Consider the following 19,415-nt stretch of genomic DNA (forward strand, 5'->3'; position numbering starts at 1 on the left):
GGATACAAGAAAAGACTGAAGGGAGTTCCAAAGAAATGTTGTATAGGATTGACTTCTCCCCTCCCTCCCAAGTTTCATACGGGTAAGGAAAGGTGATGAACAGCATTGTTACTGCCATTGGAAGAAAAAAAAAAAAAAAAAAAAAGTATCTCAACTGTATCCTGAATTGTCCTATACATGAATACTTAACCTATTGCCATGAGGTTCAAAGATAAACTTGTTACAATTTACTGAGTTACCAAAAATGACTCGTCAAAATTTCATGTTTCACTGTAATTCAGGGTTACAGCTGTGTTTTGAGTAGATTTACATCAAAAGAAGTTAACTGGTTCCGTTAGAATACTGAAACCAAAGCTGCTACTACTGTAAATCTAAATATTTACTATCAAATTTAAGTTATGAGCTATCTTAATATTTCAATAAAGCTGACAAGTGAGAACTAAGTAGTTCAAGAATTAGATATCAAGATTTTAAATCAATCAAAAATGACAGATTTTTACCCTTGTGAGTTCTACACTGCAAACTTCACACCAAATTTGAAACTTACCTCATCACTGGGATCTTGCATTGCTTTTTTTCCAGAAGTCTGATCAGGTGGCAATTCATTGAGCTCCACATGAAAGAGAAAGAAAATAAAGCCATAGAGTGCTGGTCCCAGGCCATTGCACAGACCTCTTATTCCAGTTATTATTCCTTGGACAACACCTAATGAAGGGAGGAAAAAAAAAAAAGAAAAAAAGTAGGATTTTATTTTTTTAATCAAGGATAAAACACTCAGAGCCAACAGCTTGGAGTGTAATGGCTGTTCCAAAATAGCACATCTCATAATTATTTCTACATACTAAAATCTTAAGAAATACATTGGAGACAACTTTGCTGGGTTAAAATAATCCTCTGCATGACCATAGTTCTGTCACTGTACTTGCATGATACTGGAAGCAATATGAGTTTTGAATATGAGTGACTAAATTTATGTGCAAGTCTAATTTTCTGTATTACAGTTCTTCCACCCTCACCCAAAGCTTACAATGAAGAAAGCAGAGGTTAAGTGTGGTGCCTGCTCAATTTATTTTCAAGTGAAATTTAGAGTAATATATCTATGTGTTAAGGGTTGTTATTGGCAAAATATGCACAAACTGTAACAGATTTCTTCCCTTCACCAGACTACAACCAGGATTCATTTAAGTACCAAGTAACTTATTTGGGGCAGTAAGTTCAGCAGTACTACAGTAAATTCACAATACTAGATTGGTTGCAGTTTCACATTAGATTATTTTAAAAGCTTGATTAATCAAAGTTTTATGGGTGTATTTCTGTTTCAACTTCATTAAGTGATTGTGACAACAGTGTAAAAAGTTTTTTACGATCTTACAGATTAAGATTCTACAGAACACTATTTTTACAATATTAGTAGTCTGTGTATCCCCTTCCTTCTTAAGGCAGTAACTTGTAAAATGGAAGGAAAGAAAACATGCCGAAATGAAAGTTGTCCACCTTTTTTCTTCAGAGGCTGACATGTAAGCTTAAAATCTTCGTGCCACTAGGTGGCAAAACTTCACTCTAGAACTATTGTATGCCTGAGCTATTAACAGTAGTTTCCTCTCTGTAAAATGAAAGATCAATGACTTCTATCAACTTAACTAAACTATTCATTTCATGCCATAAGTAGAAAACAAGTCTTTTAAATGTCTCTATTAGAAACAAAAGTGGTGGAGAGGGGAATGATAAAAAAGCCACATAAAATACTGTCTTTTGCACCTTTCAAACTCAATAGAAATCTGCCTCCTAGAACTCCAGCTCCTTTGTACCTCCCATATTAATGGCACTTATCTAACTTCAAGTTGTACAATGTTAAAGATAGACTGATACTTATGATTTATATGTACAGGTTTTTTTTAAAGAGAACACTAAATTCAGTTATTATATGCCAGTGTTATACTTCGTGATGACTCCTTTCCTCACTTCATTTTAAATGAAGAGTTATTTCTGATTGTTCTTCCCCTTCACATCAAAATCAATTAATTTTTCTGTCTTCTCATATCAACTATTTACTTAAACTTCTCTTCTATTCCTTGAAAATCTGAAGTGTTATAGCAAATAGGGCCAACTTTTCCACACAGAATAGAGCTTCTTGTATAGGCTTCCTTTAATCTGGTAAGATGTGTTTTTAGTTTCCATTAGCAAGATGGTATTGTTACATTAATCCTCACTATCTGCTTAGAGAATATTACTTTTAATAAAAAAAGATGAAGGAAAAAACATGAAAGTTACCACATCTGTTTTTGTTGCTTTGGTAGTACTCTTACAGGAAGCTAGACGAGAAGTTACTGGTCAGACAGAAACTATGTATTTTGCAATGCAAATTTGATAAATTTGTGTACCTCCTTCCTCTCTATATAGATTGGCAGACTTCCTGCTACCAGACAGCTACTACCAAAGAAACTCATTACTCATCAACATATTTGAAAAGTACACCTAGATAAGTATTCTGCTTTCTAGACAGAAGTCATCCAAGAAAGCAGTCTGATGCTGAAACAGAAATTCAATCGGGACTCACCTTGTTGATCTGGCTCTGCATTTCGTGAAACCAAAGCACTGATTGCTGGGAATGTAATGCTTGACATTGCTGCTACAGCTCCTGCTGCCCACATCATCCTGTGTTAAATACATGATTTGAATTAAAAATGAGATTGCCAATATTATTACTGCCCACCCCCCCCAAAAAGGGCCACAAGGATACCCTCATTTAAGGCTTAATGCCCTTTCAAAAGTACTCTTACTAAAATACCTGAAGACTGGAAACTATCTGGTCAGGGCCTTCTTCCTGCTCCCGTCCCACAAATTACCCTGAGCTTGTTGGAACAGAAGTGTATTTGATTCTACACTAGCTATTACAGCAGAGGAAAAGAAGTGAGTGGGAGTGAAGTGATGCACTGGCTTTCCCTCTCCAAAGGCTGTATAAGGGAACAATTTCACAGGGTGTCCCTGTGAGGCAGTTCTCTAACTTGTATAACTCACTAGGAAGTGCTCTGATAAAGAACACGCATTCATCACTGTCAGTAGGATTAACTTTGTAAAGAAAAAGCTGTTCCAACTTACAGTTCTAGTTCACTTTACTTACAGACAGTTTTTCCAACAAAAGAAGGTCTAGATAGTTTCCAAGACCAAATATAGTTATAGTAAGAGAATAACATGTTAGAAAAAAAGAAAAAAGTAGAGGTCCAGTAGCTGACTGATAGAATGGATCTAGTGGAATTACTGGAGAGAACATACTCCTTACTAGCTTGTGAGCTTAAGAAAAAGTTTTAACCATTGTAGACATAAAACTCAGTGGACCAAAATGGTGGAAAGACTCCTTTTTCAAAAGGGTTGTTGGTCTGCAACTTACACTATATACCTGGAAAATTCTATCATTCCTACATGTGCAAAAGCAGACCAAACTTTGGTACTGTAATACAAATGAGAATGCCTAATTCACAGAACATTTAAATACTTGTGACAACAGAACTAAGTGGTAGAATTTCTTGGAAAAACTTTTTCAGTTCCTTAACAGGTATGTACCTATGAAAATGCATGCTTACCAAGACTGAGATCCAAAACCATACCAAGCCAACTGAAGGATCTGAAAGCCAAGGCCAAGGAGAACTGTATTTTTATTCCCTATCGACCTCATCAAGATACTGAGAAACACAGTCTGCAAGAGAAATTGGTTCATCCAAAAGTTATTTTAAAAGCCAGATTGCTAAAGTAATTTCTCCTTCTACGCAAAGTAATTCGAGAGACCTTTTAACTGCTGAGGAAATTCATACTATTCATGCTCTTACTTCCCCTGTATTAAGTCCAAAATGCAGACTAGTCATATCAACATTTGATGTACAGACATTCTTAACTATTAAAGAGTTTCTGTTTCAGGACATCAAGAGGCATACATATTGCCTTCTCTATGGACATTCTATCTCAGTGTCTGTTTCTACTGTAAACAGGCTTTCGTTTCCACCTCTACAATTCTGTTTCATTACAGACTAGAGTGTTCCACAATAAATACTGGTACCAAGTTCAGATAGTACAGGCTGGATATGGGTTGAATTTACCAGTATCTACAAATACTAGAGAAAAAAAGACCGTTAGCTCAGAAAAAAGTAATCTCTTTAGGTCAGGTGAATTACTATCCAAATTTACAATTAAAACCAACATGTAAATCCTGCTGCTTTTCCAAATTCACCACATGCACTGGAATTTGGCTGACGCCAATTCCTACGCATCTTTAATTACATTTTCTGCTGACTCTTTACACCACTCATATGACCTTTTTATTTACACATGGAAACTAATCCTGAAGGAAGATGACTGGTTTTCATCTGTTAGAAGTGTTACTGCTGAGGGGGAAGGAGGTCCCAATTCAGATACAATAGCAATACACTCATGGCAAGAAGCAGACCGTTCCTAGTAAGGGAAAGTCCATATGGAGAATTTCACTCAGTAAACACTGCACATTTTTCTTCAACATGAAAAACTCAGCAATGCATCAGTGAAAAGCCAGAGAAAAGGAACCAGAAGGGTTGCAGAGCAAAGCATACTTCCTCTCTCATGAACATATTACACTAGTTTTCTTGTTTCTCATTCTTAGACAAAGCTAGTTTGAAAGCTAAATAGCAAAAAACAGTAATTCCATCTACATGTGATCAGTTCTTTCTGGAGATATCCAACATGCCAACACAAATCAGTATTTATGAAGCAAAGCTTATTTCAATAAGCTGCAGTCTTCAAAGAGTTCAAAAATCAATGCAGAGTTTCCTCATTTTAACACTGAAAATTATGAAGCAGAAGGGCAGCCATTTTAGAGATTTTTAGCAAAAATACTGGTCTGAATAAAGTATGATTGGCAAATGTGAGTGCACATAAAAGCATCAGAACAAACCACAGAGGAAGGATTAAAATAATTACTTGTATTGATAATGAAGGACACAACTGACACCCGTAAAATTGGTAAACACTGAGGAATGCATTGTTTACATCAAAACAGCAAGACCTCCACTCTGCTAAAGATGGCAACAAGGTTACAGCACATTGTATGTGCCATTCCTCTTCCTGTTATCACAACAGGAAGACAAACTGTATCCATAAAGATACCAAAGATCACATCATAAAAACGGTTTGATTTCTAAAAGGTATAAAGCACCTGTCCAAAAACCAGCTCACTGTTGCCAACAAAAGGTAACATGTTAAGAGGTACGAAAGCAATATACCAAGGCTTCACAATTCCTCAGCCTCCATGCTGAGCCTAAGTGACCCTGGACAGATCACGTCAATACCTGCATTGTTTGTACACAAGTTTGATAGTATGAGCCAACTGAATAGGTGCAAGTAGCATGACTTTTGCTTAAAGTAAGTAACATGTTTCCCTTTCAGAAGGCCTTGCATTAAGTAGCCAATTTCCTACATCGTTTTAATCATTTAAAGCCAGAGTTCCAGTAAACTTACTGATCCAAGCTTAGCAAATTTTAGTTTCATTTTCTGATGCCCAGGTCCAGTATTTCTAAGGAAAGCAGATTTAAAGCAAGACATTTATGCAGACTATGTATGAATAAAACCTTTAGAGAATGCAAGATACAGGGGCATTTTCGATCATAAGAAGTTTATAGGCTAGCTTAATAGTCAGAAGCGTGTGCCTCAGCACTCAGTTTGTACTGTTTAATAAAACACTAAAAAGAATAAAGCTTACCTGAGCTATTATAGACAGAATGCCTACCACAGCTATAAATGCTGCAATGCTAGCAGATCCAAAACCTATAATCTGAAGAGAAGCAGAAAATGCATAAAACAAATGCCAAACACAATCCAGGACAATCACTAGCAAACAGATATCTTCTTCAAAGAAAACATTGATCCCTGCTTATAATCTAAATCCATACAGGAAGTGTCCACTTTCAAGAATAATCCTTAACTCAACTGCTTGCCAAGAAATCCACACAAGGAAAAAAAAAAAACTGACTTAAAAAAAGGAGACAGAGGAGGTCATGTATCCGGAAATTGAATTTCTCTATCCCCTCCCACAGACACAATAGCTTTTCAACAGGCAAGATCCCACCTCTAGACATAGAAACCGCTGCACTAAATGGGAACAAAGGTCTGCTTAACTTTATGAACACATGCTTCAACTATGGCAGGGTTTATACATCAGGAGTCAAGTGTTATTCAGTTTTTGGCTTAGCAAGGTACCCTGCCTTTATTTTTTAAAGCTGTGTTTTTCCACAAAGCAGTTTTCTGAGCAGATTTCAACAAGAAACAGGTCTTAGGGAATACTTATTTAAACATCCTTAGTAAGATGTGAAGACACCAACATTCACCTGTCGCAAGTAGAGGAAAAAGCTAGAATACTGGCCAGCCTCAGGCAGATAGGAGAGAAATACTGTAATGCAGATCGGGAGAACCGTAGAGTCTTTTCTAACCTTCTTCAGAGACTGTAAAACAAATAAACAAAATAAGTATTGGAACATTTATACAAAGTCTAATGAAAGCATAAAGAAAACAGAAGGTGGATTCACTTTTTAAAAATCAATTTTTTACCCATGAGTCAAAAAAAACCCAACACACATGTAAACTAGAAACAATCCCCTGTTATATAAGGTTTGTGGTATTTGATTATTCTGCAAAGTTTCTGTTTGATTTTTGAAGCTACTGTTCAGTGCCAAATTACAAGTATTCACTGAAAACAGCATCATATAATATTTACGGAAATGCATAACATGTTCTAATTGATCTCCATAATAATCTGTTCTGAAAGATGCTAGCAAATAATATAGCCTCATTACAACTGTCTCTCTTCCCAAATTATGAGAGTATCTTTCCTTTTACATTTCTTATACTTGTTCACCCATAATATGAATCAGTTCAAGTAACAAATAAATTGTGGAAAACAAACTCTTTAACTGCAGTCTTTCAAGCATGTCACTCATCTCTGAACATTCACAACCAGTTCCCAGCAGGATCAATCTCATGAAGAACAATCACTCTTTCCTCTCTTAAGATACCAAGGTGTAACACAAACACAAATTAGCTGAGTAAATGTAAGTAAGTTAACAAGTTACTAGAAAGACTGCATGGTATGTTTTAACCCTTCCTATATATGCCTGTAGAAAAATCAGGCTTTATAGATCCATTCTATATTAAAAAGAAATCCCATATAACCAAAAGTGGAATTCAAGAGTGGGGAGAGATAATTGCCAACCAAAAGTACAAAGCATAAAATGAATATGGAAAAGTCGTACAATATCAGGTTTTGGGGTCTGTAGCAGTGTAAGAATTCAGCATTTCTCTTCCAATAAAACAGAGTGAGTAAGTTAGAAAAGTAAAGCATTTTCCCTTTGGATTTCACACTGAACATGGTCTCCAATTCAAGAATCATTTTATCCACAAAGTTTGGTTTGGTTTTGGTTTTTAAATGTAGCTAGATCTTTTTGTGCAAGAGCAGAGAACAGAGATTATGGTATACTGAATAATCAAGCTACCGATAAGATTAAAGATGTCTCAAGCTTACAAAATGCAATTAATTACTATTATTAATTAATCATCAGTTATTAATTACTTATTGAAGTGCATCTTACTGCAAAAGGGTCTGCTTGTTCCCACGATATAGAAGCTCCCCATGAAGCAGGTCTCATTTTTTCTGGCAGAGATTCTGGTACAGCTAGCAGGATGAAGCAGATGTCCACAACGGCCACCAATGTGGCCACTAGTACAACAAGGTTATCTCCGTAGCTGGCAGACAGGTATGCTCCAATGGCAGGACTAGTTACCAAACTTGCTGCAAAGGTGGCAGATACCTATGCACAAGAACAGTTTACAAACTTGTTGAACTGGTTATTCTGCCACTGCAGAAAAATGAAGTAACTTGTTCAACACCACCACCCCTCCCCAGAAGCATGGTTTAAAACAAAACACCAGCAAAAATTTAAGTTTTAAAAAAAAAAAAAATCACTTATGACAGTAAATATGGGTCCAAATAAAGTTTCTCCAACCTCCTCCACAGCCCACCATATGAGACAAGATTTGCAGTCAAAGAGCGAGTTTGGCTCAAAGGAAAATGGCTCTTACTTTCAAATAGACTACAATGTTTTTTGTTTTCCAGTCATGAATTTGATGAGATTTCACTAAAAAAGTTGTCAGCACATTTAAATGCCTGCCTAAGTGAACCTGAGCCTCAGCACTCTGGGTAATACACAGAGCAATACATAATGCCTTTGGTAACAGTTTGCATTTTAAATGCATCGCTACCACTGGATAGCACAGCAAACTAGGAAATCATTATCTATGAACAACTTCAACAACAACTGTATTGCTTCATACTATGTTGTAGTGACATGCAGCTACTAGCAGATCACTTACTGTATTCACATACAGGGGAACATGATGAAAAATCAAGTGCTGTAGTTAAATTTCACTATAAAAATCAGAAAAGGTTAGAATAAAGCTAGTTGGTTTGGTTTTTTTGATTGCTACTCTTTCCCAGTCCCCAAAATGAAAACACTCTACATAACTATTCTATAGAAGAAGTAAGAACACAAGCTAGAAATTTAGCTTTATACCAAGCTAGAAAAAAAATCCTAAGAAAAAGGTATAACAAACGAACTGATTAGAAAGAGATCTAGACCTCATCGAAACAACTGCACTTTTGTCTACCACTTTACAGAATTTTAGATCAAGCTGTTTCTGTTAACAAAAAAGTGTTTGAAGGCAGGCAAATATATGCTCCAAATATACTTATGGCCCTCTTTATAAGCAGGGGAAATAAAGTGGAAATTCCAGAACTTTTAAACCTGTTTTGTGCTACAACAAAACACACAAGTTTGGTTCAAGTTTGGTTATTTTCTTAACTATTAAATCAACATCTGAGGATTCATATGTCCCTAAGGCTAAAAATAAAGGGAAACAGCTCGAAGTACAGTACAGTCAGCCAAAAATCAAGTCCATGAATATCTGTATAGTGAAAACAGATGCACAGAGGATGAAGGGATAAATGATATTGAAAGGCTAAGGGCATCTACCAGTGGGCCTCCAAAACCTACACCAATATAGACATTCAAGAAAGCAAACTAAGCAGGAATTATATTATTACTGGAAAGGCTAGTTTGTACTAACCGAACTATTTTTTCCTCTTCTCTTGCTAATTAAGAAAGGTCATGACTAAGTTGCTAAAAATACTGCATTATGCTTTTTTTTTTCCTTCCCTTTCTGTCTGTTTTGACTATAGAAAAAGTCATTCAATATTAAAAAGTGATCACAAACTAAAAGTGCAATTTATGGCTGGTGGGGAGATATTGCCAGATCAAAGATTAAAAAACTTGCATTGCCTATAACAATGTTTCTTGTTCTGCCTGAAACTCAAAACATGTTTTGTTACACATGCCCTCTATGCAGGTAAAGTTGTCAAGTTCTTATTCTGTTCCTATGAGCACAGAGCAGCCTGTGAAGCAGTAGAAAGTCTAAATTAGATTTCCCAAACTCTAACACAGTGCCTTGATGCATGGTTCATTCCTTTCTCTATCAACCTCATCACATTAATAAGGAAACAATCTGTGCATCAAAACAAGTTCAATACGAAGGTCATAATCTGACCTTTTTTTCAAATTTAGCGTATCTTACCAGTCCATAGGCTGTAATTCTTTCATGTTCTTGTGTTACATCAGCTACATAGGCAAATATTACAGAAAAGGTAACAGAAAAGATTCCAGATACCGAAATCATAGCGAAGTACCACCTAATGATTTAAAAGCAACAATTAGAAAGTTTAAGCTAAGACCTCTTGCTTTTCTCTTACTAATCAAGCAAGTTTGTATTTAAGCTATGAGAAGCGTTCCTCAAGAACTAACATAGAGCTTTATTGGAGATGAACGATGGTGCAGTCTCACTTAAATATTGGAAAACAGCATTTTAACTTTTAATATTCTACTGTTTACTTTACATCAGCCTAAAAAAAGAAGCGGCCCCTTCAGGACATGGTACCTATACACTTTCACACTCTCAAAGCTAACGCAAGTTTAAGTTATTAAAAAGGAACTTAGAATTCAGTTTCTCAACCAGCTAAGGAAAAAACTCTCATATATAATGCATGAAAAGCTGAACTCTGAATGCACTCAGTGTACGTAAAGTTCTTCTGTAATCCTCCTAAGTTTCACAACGAATGTAAATGAAACTGAAACCAAGTCAATTCCACTCAGTTAAGACTTCAAAATTGCCTAATCAAAGAGTTAAAAGACATTGTTTGCAGAAATTACACTTTTCTGTGGTCAATAAATTCCAAGGTTCATTTAGCTTTAAAGATATGTTTATTACAGCATTGTCAGACCTCAGGGGAAAAAAAATTAACAGCTGAGCTTAAAACTAAGTTAGACAGGGCTATCAAACCATTTCAGTTACTGTTATACCTGTGTGAATACAGTAACTAAATCACATTCTGTAATTTCTACTTTTAAGATACATGGTTTTAACACCTCTTAAACAGAAAAACTCCAGAGTAATGCAATGACGTCTTGAAAGGAAAGTGGCTTTCCTCTTGCCTTATTGTCCCCTCTCCCACTTCCCCAAACTACTCCTCTCCCACTTCCCCAAACTACTCCTCTGACTGAATTTCTGCTGTACTGACAAGCTCGCTACTACAGTTTGTACCACTTACCATGGACTTATTCTCATTAATGGAATTGGGGCACAGGTGAAGAAAACAGTAAGAAGAAGAAAAGATTTTCTTCCCCATGCATCTGATAGAGCACCTATTAGTGGAGCACTGAGAAAGGACAAAAAACCCTGTGACAGAAAAAAACAATTAATATGTCTATATTTACATTTCCAAGTTTCACATTAACCACAATATAAAAGAATTAAAACTGCAATTTAAAATAAATTGAACACAAACTGTAGATAAGTGAAATTGTACACAATTTCTTCTACAGTCTACTTTTCTATGATTCCGATGTTTTATGTTTCAAATCCATTAAACCCGAGTGCATTTAAAAAAAAAGGCATACATTTTTTCAAGATCGGTTTGATTCAATATAGAAGTACCACAGACTGCAAAAGCTTCTTAAAAAATCTGCAAAATCTATAGTCTAGTTTCACAAAGGACATCATCTTAGCCTCTATCATGAGACTTAGTGCTAGATCCCAAACCCAAATTCCTCTCTAATTTGGACTGTCCTAAGGGAGAGTTTTGGGTAACCTAACTGTTTTCTGAAACCAATTAAACAGAACACTTATTGCTTTATACTACGTATTTATCATGTACAGGACATTTGTACATTGCAAGAACTATGACAACCATCTGAGCAAGCTTGACAACTTGAGACAGTGGAACACCATAATGATATTCCAGTGGCAAAAGTCAGACTTACACGTACAGTTGTCATGAAAAAGATTGACTAAGGATCAAATATTAGATTTTTCAGCATTTCATAAAGTCCTAGAATCTAGGCCTCAAATCTTTTCTGTATTACACAGAAGAATTAAAATAAGCAAAGCCTTTCACAGGTTTGTTAACTGCAAAACCTCCAGAACAGATGCATCTTCCTCCTAATTAGTATATTGTTCTCTCATCAATCCAACTCTGCCATAAATCCAAACATTAGTAAATACATGGTTCTCTAAGTACCTCAATAGACTGGAAGTCTAATCCAGCTAACTTTAGCTAACCTCTAGTATTCACATATAGTCACCTTCAAGTTTAACATATGTGTACAGACTACTGTACTAAATCACTATTCTGCCAAATCCCAATAAACAATTCTAATTCCAATGATTTCAGTTAAGTCAACTGAGAGCAAAAGCTATAAAGCCAGACCACTGGATCCTAGGAAAGTTAGATGCCTTAGTTGAAATTAATGTTTTTGCTCCTTATAGTCAGATTTCAGTAGAATAGGAACTAACATGTTTTGCTGTCACCCAAAACACTTTTGGTGTTTCATAAACAGCATTTTAAAGAAAATATTGGACACTGAAGTCCAAACTCACTCTGGTCTATGCTCCTCTGTTTATTACACCTGTTAGAGCAATACATACATTTAGTTCATGATATTATTGCACTTTTTTACAGATATGCTCTGTAGAAAATATATGGGGAACCCTCCATTCACTACTTTTAAGTGGTACTCATAGTTACGCTGCACTGTGAACGAACAGAGATGAAAGAAAACACCAAGAAGAACATGAACTTCGCTTTTCTAAGAGAACAATTCAAAGTAACTTCCTCTTTCACTTTGAGACATCCCAATATCTCTAGTGCATGGTATTCTGCCAATGCACCATGAAAGATATCAAGACAGCAACTACATCCTAAAGATGTCATGTTCTTGCAGCTAAAAACACTTTAGATTTGTTACAGAATACAAGCTAAATAATTTCTGGGTGCTATAAATTAACTTAGTCATAAGTTACACTAAGTGCTTTGAAGCCTCTCAGTAAGACAGTTAGCAAAGAAGAGACTTTCAAGTTTTAGTTATGCTAGAGAAATTTTGAAAGCTTTTTTTGTGGCAACAATCCAGCATGACCACTGTGTGAATGCAGTGGTGCAAGTAAGTTATAAGCTGCCCTGAATAACTTGACCACCGAACACTCAAAGAGACCAGGGGGTAAAAAAACCAACCAACCAACCAAAAAAAACCCAACCACCAACCAACCCACCCTGCCGAAAATTAGCTTTTATACCACATCTTGAACAAAGTCACAGTGTTTAAGTGCTTCATTTTTTATCTCAATGGTATCATCATGGCTGCATTGATCTGCTTTTGATAGAAATCATCTAATATTAGGAAGCAGACATTAAAAACCTAGCTCCATTCTCAGAAAGATCATTATCAAGATTACAATAGCTACATCTGGTACCTATTCAAATGAGAGAAATTTAAACTTCTGAGCAATATTCCACTTGTTTCAAAATGCTACCATTTAGCAGTAAAACTTGAATTGAGCCCAAGAACACAACCATTACAATGAAAAAGTGGCTTAAGAATTAATTACATTCTCAGTGTTTTGGATGTTCTTATGGAGAACACAGGACGGACAAATTACAATACAGGAACACACAGAATATTTAGGTCAGAGGTTTCAGAAAAATCTTACCTTAACACCTTGAATAAGACCATTCATTAAAAATGTATGATGGGAAAATGTTTCATGTAAGACCTGACGGGGGAATAAAAGCATTATTTGAATCAGGAGACAGGAGAAAGTTGATTCAAAGTTTAAATTTGATTTGTAAAACAGGATAGCTCTATTGGGACTTATTAAAAAAGTATCTTATCCCAGAATTATACTCTTATTTGTCTTCACAAGAAAACATTGACAAGGTTTAATATCAATTTATTGGCATAAATTCCCCTGTTGGCACAGACCATGCTGTACCGCAGAGATAGTTTGGTTTGGGGTACTTTGCTCAACAGAGGGTCAATGTAAGCAAAAGCATACCACCATGTGGTACAAATCACAGAATTTTTGAGGTAGGTAATTCCTTCAAAAGGCTGACCCAATCATTGTTATTAATTAGGAGTGAAAATGAGACTCAGCTAACTTATTCTGTCAAGAAAAACACTGCACTATATTCACAACTGCCCAAAAATGCACTGTGCAAACTGTTTCTGAACAAATTTCCAATATTCAATAGTCATACAGTTAGAAACACTTCCGATGAACAAGTAGATGGTTATAAATACTATTAATACTAGCAACAGTTCTGAGTGTTTCATGTATCCTTTAAGTACAGCCATGAATTCATTTAAGGTGCTTTACCAGCAGTCTTAATTCAAGGGCAAGCATGTTAATCTATACTAAACAGATTTACCATAAATATGCAAGAGAGTTAAAAGGCCTCACAGGTGCTACTGTGTCAATTAAAAAACTTATTGCAATGATCAAAGCATGTATGCACAAACACTTCAAATTCATTTGCTGTTTTTATCTATAGATAAGTGCCAATAACTACAAAAATTATTTATATGCATATTGAGAAAGCCACTAGCCTGAAGAAACACAATACTTTAGTGCCACTGAAAAATACCAGCATCATTTTTCAAGGATGACTGAGATTCTCAAATCATAGGTTTTATAAAAGTGGTTGCTCCCATGTTAACTACTGGTCAGACAATTCTGTTTATTTACAGAAGGAAAAAGGGATGGTCTCATCTTCTGTTTGGATATTTAAAAAAATTTTGCACCTGTTTGACCACTGATCTTACAATATGAATGGAGGGAAAAAAAGTCAGGGTTCAAATTAGAGATCTAGAAAGCAGATGTCTTCCAAATCAAAAAAAAAAGCAAGCAGGAAGCTTACAGAGTCAAATCTAATTATCTTTCTATAAAGTGTTTTCCAGCATTCTTCCTAAGAGGCAATCCCTGCTGATATTGGTTCAAGCTTTTGAGATTAATTTCTGTTACTTTATAGACACGAGAAATACAAGTTGACAAACTGGTAGAGGCAACTGCCTTATTCAAGTTCTACCAACAGAAATATTTACATAGTCAAAAAAAGATTATATTGAAGACAGAATATGCCATTAAGTGATTAATATTGCTTATGGTGATTTACTAATATTGTCTTACAAGTCCATAAATAAGAGGAATCAGCATAAGCTTTGGGCAGTCTGTGAGCAAAATAGCCTTTGCGTGCTTTATAAACACTTTAAATCTTTTCTTCTCTAAGTATAGTGTCATGTAACAAACACTACAGCTTTGCTGACAGATGTCAAAAGAAGTGAAAAAGTAATCTAAAAAATGAACTTTAAATAATCTCAGCTATCACAGAATATATACAATTTATTTTGATAATACAAAACACAACATTTTAATCTGATGGAATGTTGACAATGACCTGGAGAATCATGACACAACCACGAAAAAAAGTGAATGATCATGAGCTTTGATCAACAGGCCAGACACTTCCAATTCTGCCCTTCCTACCAGACAAACCTGCTTGAGCAGAAGTGGGCAGCCAGCAGTTCAAAGGCTGAACGTTGCTCATAAGAAAGCTCTACATGACTTCTAGTACTGCTGGCTGATGAGCAGGCCAAGGTAAGTTACCACAAGTACCATTACAAGACGGAAGCGTGCAAAGTATCAAACCAGATTTGAAATTCTTTAAATCAAACAGCAACCTTTCAGTGTATGCAAAGCTGATTACAAATAAAGATGATCAACCCCAAGAACACAGAAGTAATTTACACCTGTGCAAGGTAAGTTACACCATTATATGTATCTCAGTGCTTTAAATTAAGTTTTCTATCCAATGTAACAGCCTCCTAAGTATTCAAGACCACGTAACAGAGGAACACAACATTCAAAATACAAGACATTCAAGACCACAACTGTACTGAATCCACATACTTCAGTCAAAATAAGTATTTAGCTTTACATTAGATGCATTTCATAACACTGCCATTAGACACGGTGCAATGATAAATACTAATTTCAAGAATTAACATTTCAGCTGCATGTGACTAACAGTGAAAATGCATATGGAACTATTTCAATTGGAGTACGCTATTGAGGAACTATTGAAGAACCCACCTAACACATAGTTTTATTAAAATGGGAGTTTTTTGAAGACTGCGTAAGAACTACTGTTTGCACATTATCCCTTTAAATGAGAAGTGTCAAGCTTGGACAACTTGAAGTTGAGCATTTTGGTTAAGAAAAAAAAGAAAGAAAAAAAAAGAAACAAGAAAGACCACACAGTGAGCTTCCTCATATTTTGACCCGGGCAAGACAGCATGACAGGATGGTAATTTAGTGAGACATCTTTATGGAAATCTGTTAACTGTTTATATGGACTTTTTTGTTCTTAAGCTATGTTAAAAAGATCAGTAATTGTCTTTAGGAAGGTTAGACAAACACCTTTCAAGAGTTACATAGATGATTTTATTTGGAGTTTGGGGAAGGAAAATAATTAACTGCAAGGTCATTTAATCCCACAAAACCTTGCTCGTCATGTATTCAAAGTGCTCTCAGATATTATCTGATGAAAAACTGGACTAATAGACTTTTGATGACTTCTCTCTGGCAGGCCTGATTTCAACTAGTAAGACCCGTGTCTTCAGATGAAAGGCTTCATATCCTATTACCAAACACTCAAATTATCTATTTATCTGGAAAATAACTGCATTCCAGAACAGATTAAATACTTATAAAATCCATTTCTTACATGAAAGCCTTTACATTTTACTTCAAGTCACATGCTGACAAAACAGCCAGCCCACAGTAGTGCACAAAATTTAGTATGGGATGCATAGTTTATTCAATTTTTATGACTGGAAGATGAATTGAATGATGAAGTCTTAAAAAAAGCCAGAATTCCCAGAGAGACTTTCATCAATACACTAAACTGATGTTACTCTAAAAGGCAAATAAAAGTTAGAGAGTAGTACAGCATTTTGCTAATTTATTTTTCACTATCTTGTAGTCTTTCAGCAGTCCAGATCTCAGCTGTAGTATACTACTATTGTGCAGTGTTAAAAGTTAAGACTCCTGGAATTCAGTTAATGAGGTAAGCAGGAAGTGTAAAACAAATTAAAACTCCCATCCCTAGGAATCAGCAAATTAACTTTTGCCATTACTGCCAAGACAACAGCAGATCAGTGATACTTACTGTTAGCATTGGAGTTGTCAAGAGCCCCCAGGCAAAGAATTCTAGAAATATGACCACCACCGCATGGTATACGCTTGGCCGACCAATACCCTGTTGCTAAAAAAGAAAAACAGATGCAGTGGTTGTACACATCCAGTTCATTACACGTGCAAAGATCTCTTACAAACATATTTTGAGCATAACCAGCTTTCAGGATGACTTACTACCAAGCCCTTGGGACCAATAATAAGCCAAACAAGGGTGGAGAAAAGTTATTACAAAACAACTAAAGATTTCCCAGGGAACTTGAGAAAGTTTGTTCCCTCAAACTCTTGTTGACTGGAGAGAACTATTTTCCCCATTCCTGACATTGCCCTGTACTGCTCTCACCTCCAGTGTACCTTTAGGTTTCCTCCCCCTATTGAGCACTATTCACAACCCTTCCACAGCAGTGTGACAAATGGCGTAACTCTCCCTGCTACCTCCACAAGCGACAACGAAACAGATCTGCTTTATGAAGATCACATTACCGTTACAACAAAACTGTGACAATGTACTTAATCAGAAGAGCACCAATTTTTGTATTTGAAACTGTCAAAGTCTGAGAAAAGACGAGATATCTTATGCCGTCTTTACAACTGCTTTCTGTTGACTGCTGACCAACTGATTTTATGCTTGTGTGTGCCCACAGACTAGATACCCTGGAGCCATTCTACTGGTCAACAAGTAATCCCAGGAAGAATTAGCAAACCATGGAAGTGCTCACGATGCTGTGAAACTGCTGCCATTCAAGAATGAAGGACTGGATCCCAGATGAGAGATCTGGAATCTTTTTGTTTAGTCGAACCAGGCAGAACCCTTGGGTAAAGCAGATTTAACCAGAACTGCTGCTTTCTTTCATTTCTATGTGCCCCTTGCCATAGTAACTGCTTTACAAAGTTTTTGGGTTCTAAAATTACTTTTTCCCTTTCCCCTAACACTTGTAGAGGAGATTGTTTTTCACTGTAGAAGTGAAAAACACTGTAGAAGATTGTTTTTCAGTGTTTCTAGCCAATCCAAGCCATTACACTCCCACAGGATTGGCAATTCTTAGAAAGGAGCAGTAGAGCACTCTCATCTGTTACTCCCATACATACCTGAAGTTTACCCAAAATATAAAAGGACACTTCTCTTGCACGTTGTGCAATCTAATAATGCAGGATTCAATTGAAGAGACATAATCTAGTGACAAGTATCAACCAGATTGTGTCATTTCAGCAGGTGGAGAGTAGGGAGAACATGAAACTCAGGGTCTCCCCCGAACCCAAAAACAGTCAAGACAGCCTACGACGAAGGTAGAGCAGAGACATTTGGTGTTTCTCCCCTGCTCAGTACCTTTCATCTAGATTAGTAGGAATTATAGGTTTAGAAAACACTTGTATTACAAGATTCATTTAAGCTAACCACCTATAGTAAAGATTTTTAAAGAAATCCCTACTGCCTGGACAGTCTAAGTGCCCAGATCTCTAATAATTTTTAAATCTATCAGAGTTCATCAAAACCTGTAGCAGCAAACTAAAAGTAACCTAGACAACATTTTTTCTAGCTAATAAGATTCAAATTATTTTCTACATTGCAGCTTGCTTCAAAGCTTGAGGATTCAAAGAAAACAGTTCTCTTTCTCCTGGGAAATATATGATAATATCGTAGAGCAAAGATTATCTCTGGGAGGCTGTTAAGTTTCAAAAATTACTAACATTTCTCCATAGGTCACCATGCAATTTTTAATCTCTAAATAGCAAAGATTCCAAAGATTGGGGAGGAAGGGGGAATCTTCCTCATATAAGAAGTACGCAAGTACTTCTGCATAATGTAGTAAGATAACAATTATAAGAGTATTTTTTTGCCAAGATGTATGTCAGTCAGACTAGCACTTAACATAGATCACACTGAAGTCTGAAGATCCCTTCCACAGCGGTTTCCTCTGGAAAAGGCAAATCTTACAGTAGAGAGTAGGCTGGGGAGTCCCTGCCTTTCTCCTGCCTCTACTTTACTTCCCCCCCACCTCTGTATCACTAAGCATGATGTTGGACCATAAACCTCTGGTGTGCATTCAGCAAATAGTTCTAATGCCACTAAAAATGAAGTTTAGGAGCATTTGGGTTTTTTAATAATGTTTCACTACATGCAAATTTTATCTGAGATTTACGTAGTTTACCAGAAAGATGATGTACGTACGTACTCAAAAAGAAATGCATGTTTTTTTCCTCAGAAGTCATTTAAAAACTGCTGTGAAAGAAAAGTATTTTTGCTGTACTGAGCCTAAATGAGTATTTCCTGGAGATTAAAATAGTCTGCAAAGAATTTTGGCAGTATCACGCAGCTTACAGATAGTTGCACTGAACTACTAAAAAAACCCAGAATTCTCTATAGCCTTTTGGATTCAAGACATAACCTGGAAAAGCAGAATTTAAATCCTGAAAAGAACATGCACCTGTCAAAATGTAGTCAAACATTCCACATCAGATATACTAACAGCTACCAATCTATGATCCACATAGACTGTAGTTGGTGATTTTCAGTTTTCTTTACAGAGCCCTAAAGGTCTAGATTAATTCAAGATCACTTGTGCAAATGACTGTATCAGGAAACCAAAATCACGCGAACAGGAAAATTCACTGACGTTGTCAAACGGACCAATGCAGATAGTTACTTCTGGACGCCCATCTTTTCTGTAGGTCCTAAAAACTCTTATCACAAAAGCTTTCAATTTTTAATCAAGCATCAAGTTATTTTCAAGAAAAGAAAACAGCTTATGATTGATCATGTACAC

At 36.0% G+C, this 19,415-nt stretch overlaps 1 protein-coding gene across 1 annotated transcript in view; it reads right to left on the reverse strand.

Annotated features, from left to right (window-relative positions):
- Window positions 1–19,415, reverse strand: part of SLC71A2 (solute carrier family 71 member 2) — a 33,473-nt gene that overhangs the window by 5,390 nt on the left and 8,668 nt on the right. Inside the window, exons 2-11 of the mRNA XM_075526984.1 lie at window positions 16,625–16,720; window positions 13,108–13,170; window positions 10,673–10,800; window positions 9,643–9,757; window positions 7,605–7,823; window positions 6,348–6,461; window positions 5,723–5,794; window positions 3,582–3,694; window positions 2,558–2,655; window positions 548–705 (exon numbers count right to left, since the gene is read on the reverse strand). Coding sequence (XP_075383099.1) covers window positions 548–705; window positions 2,558–2,655; window positions 3,582–3,694; window positions 5,723–5,794; window positions 6,348–6,461; window positions 7,605–7,823; window positions 9,643–9,757; window positions 10,673–10,800; window positions 13,108–13,170; window positions 16,625–16,720 — 1,176 coding nt within the window. The remainder of the gene's footprint in view (window positions 1–547; window positions 706–2,557; window positions 2,656–3,581; window positions 3,695–5,722; window positions 5,795–6,347; window positions 6,462–7,604; window positions 7,824–9,642; window positions 9,758–10,672; window positions 10,801–13,107; window positions 13,171–16,624; window positions 16,721–19,415) is intronic.

The sequence above is a fragment of the Mycteria americana genome, chromosome Z (assembly GCF_035582795.1).
Source record: "Mycteria americana isolate JAX WOST 10 ecotype Jacksonville Zoo and Gardens chromosome Z, USCA_MyAme_1.0, whole genome shotgun sequence".
NCBI classification, from domain to species: domain Eukaryota; kingdom Metazoa; phylum Chordata; class Aves; order Ciconiiformes; family Ciconiidae; genus Mycteria; species Mycteria americana.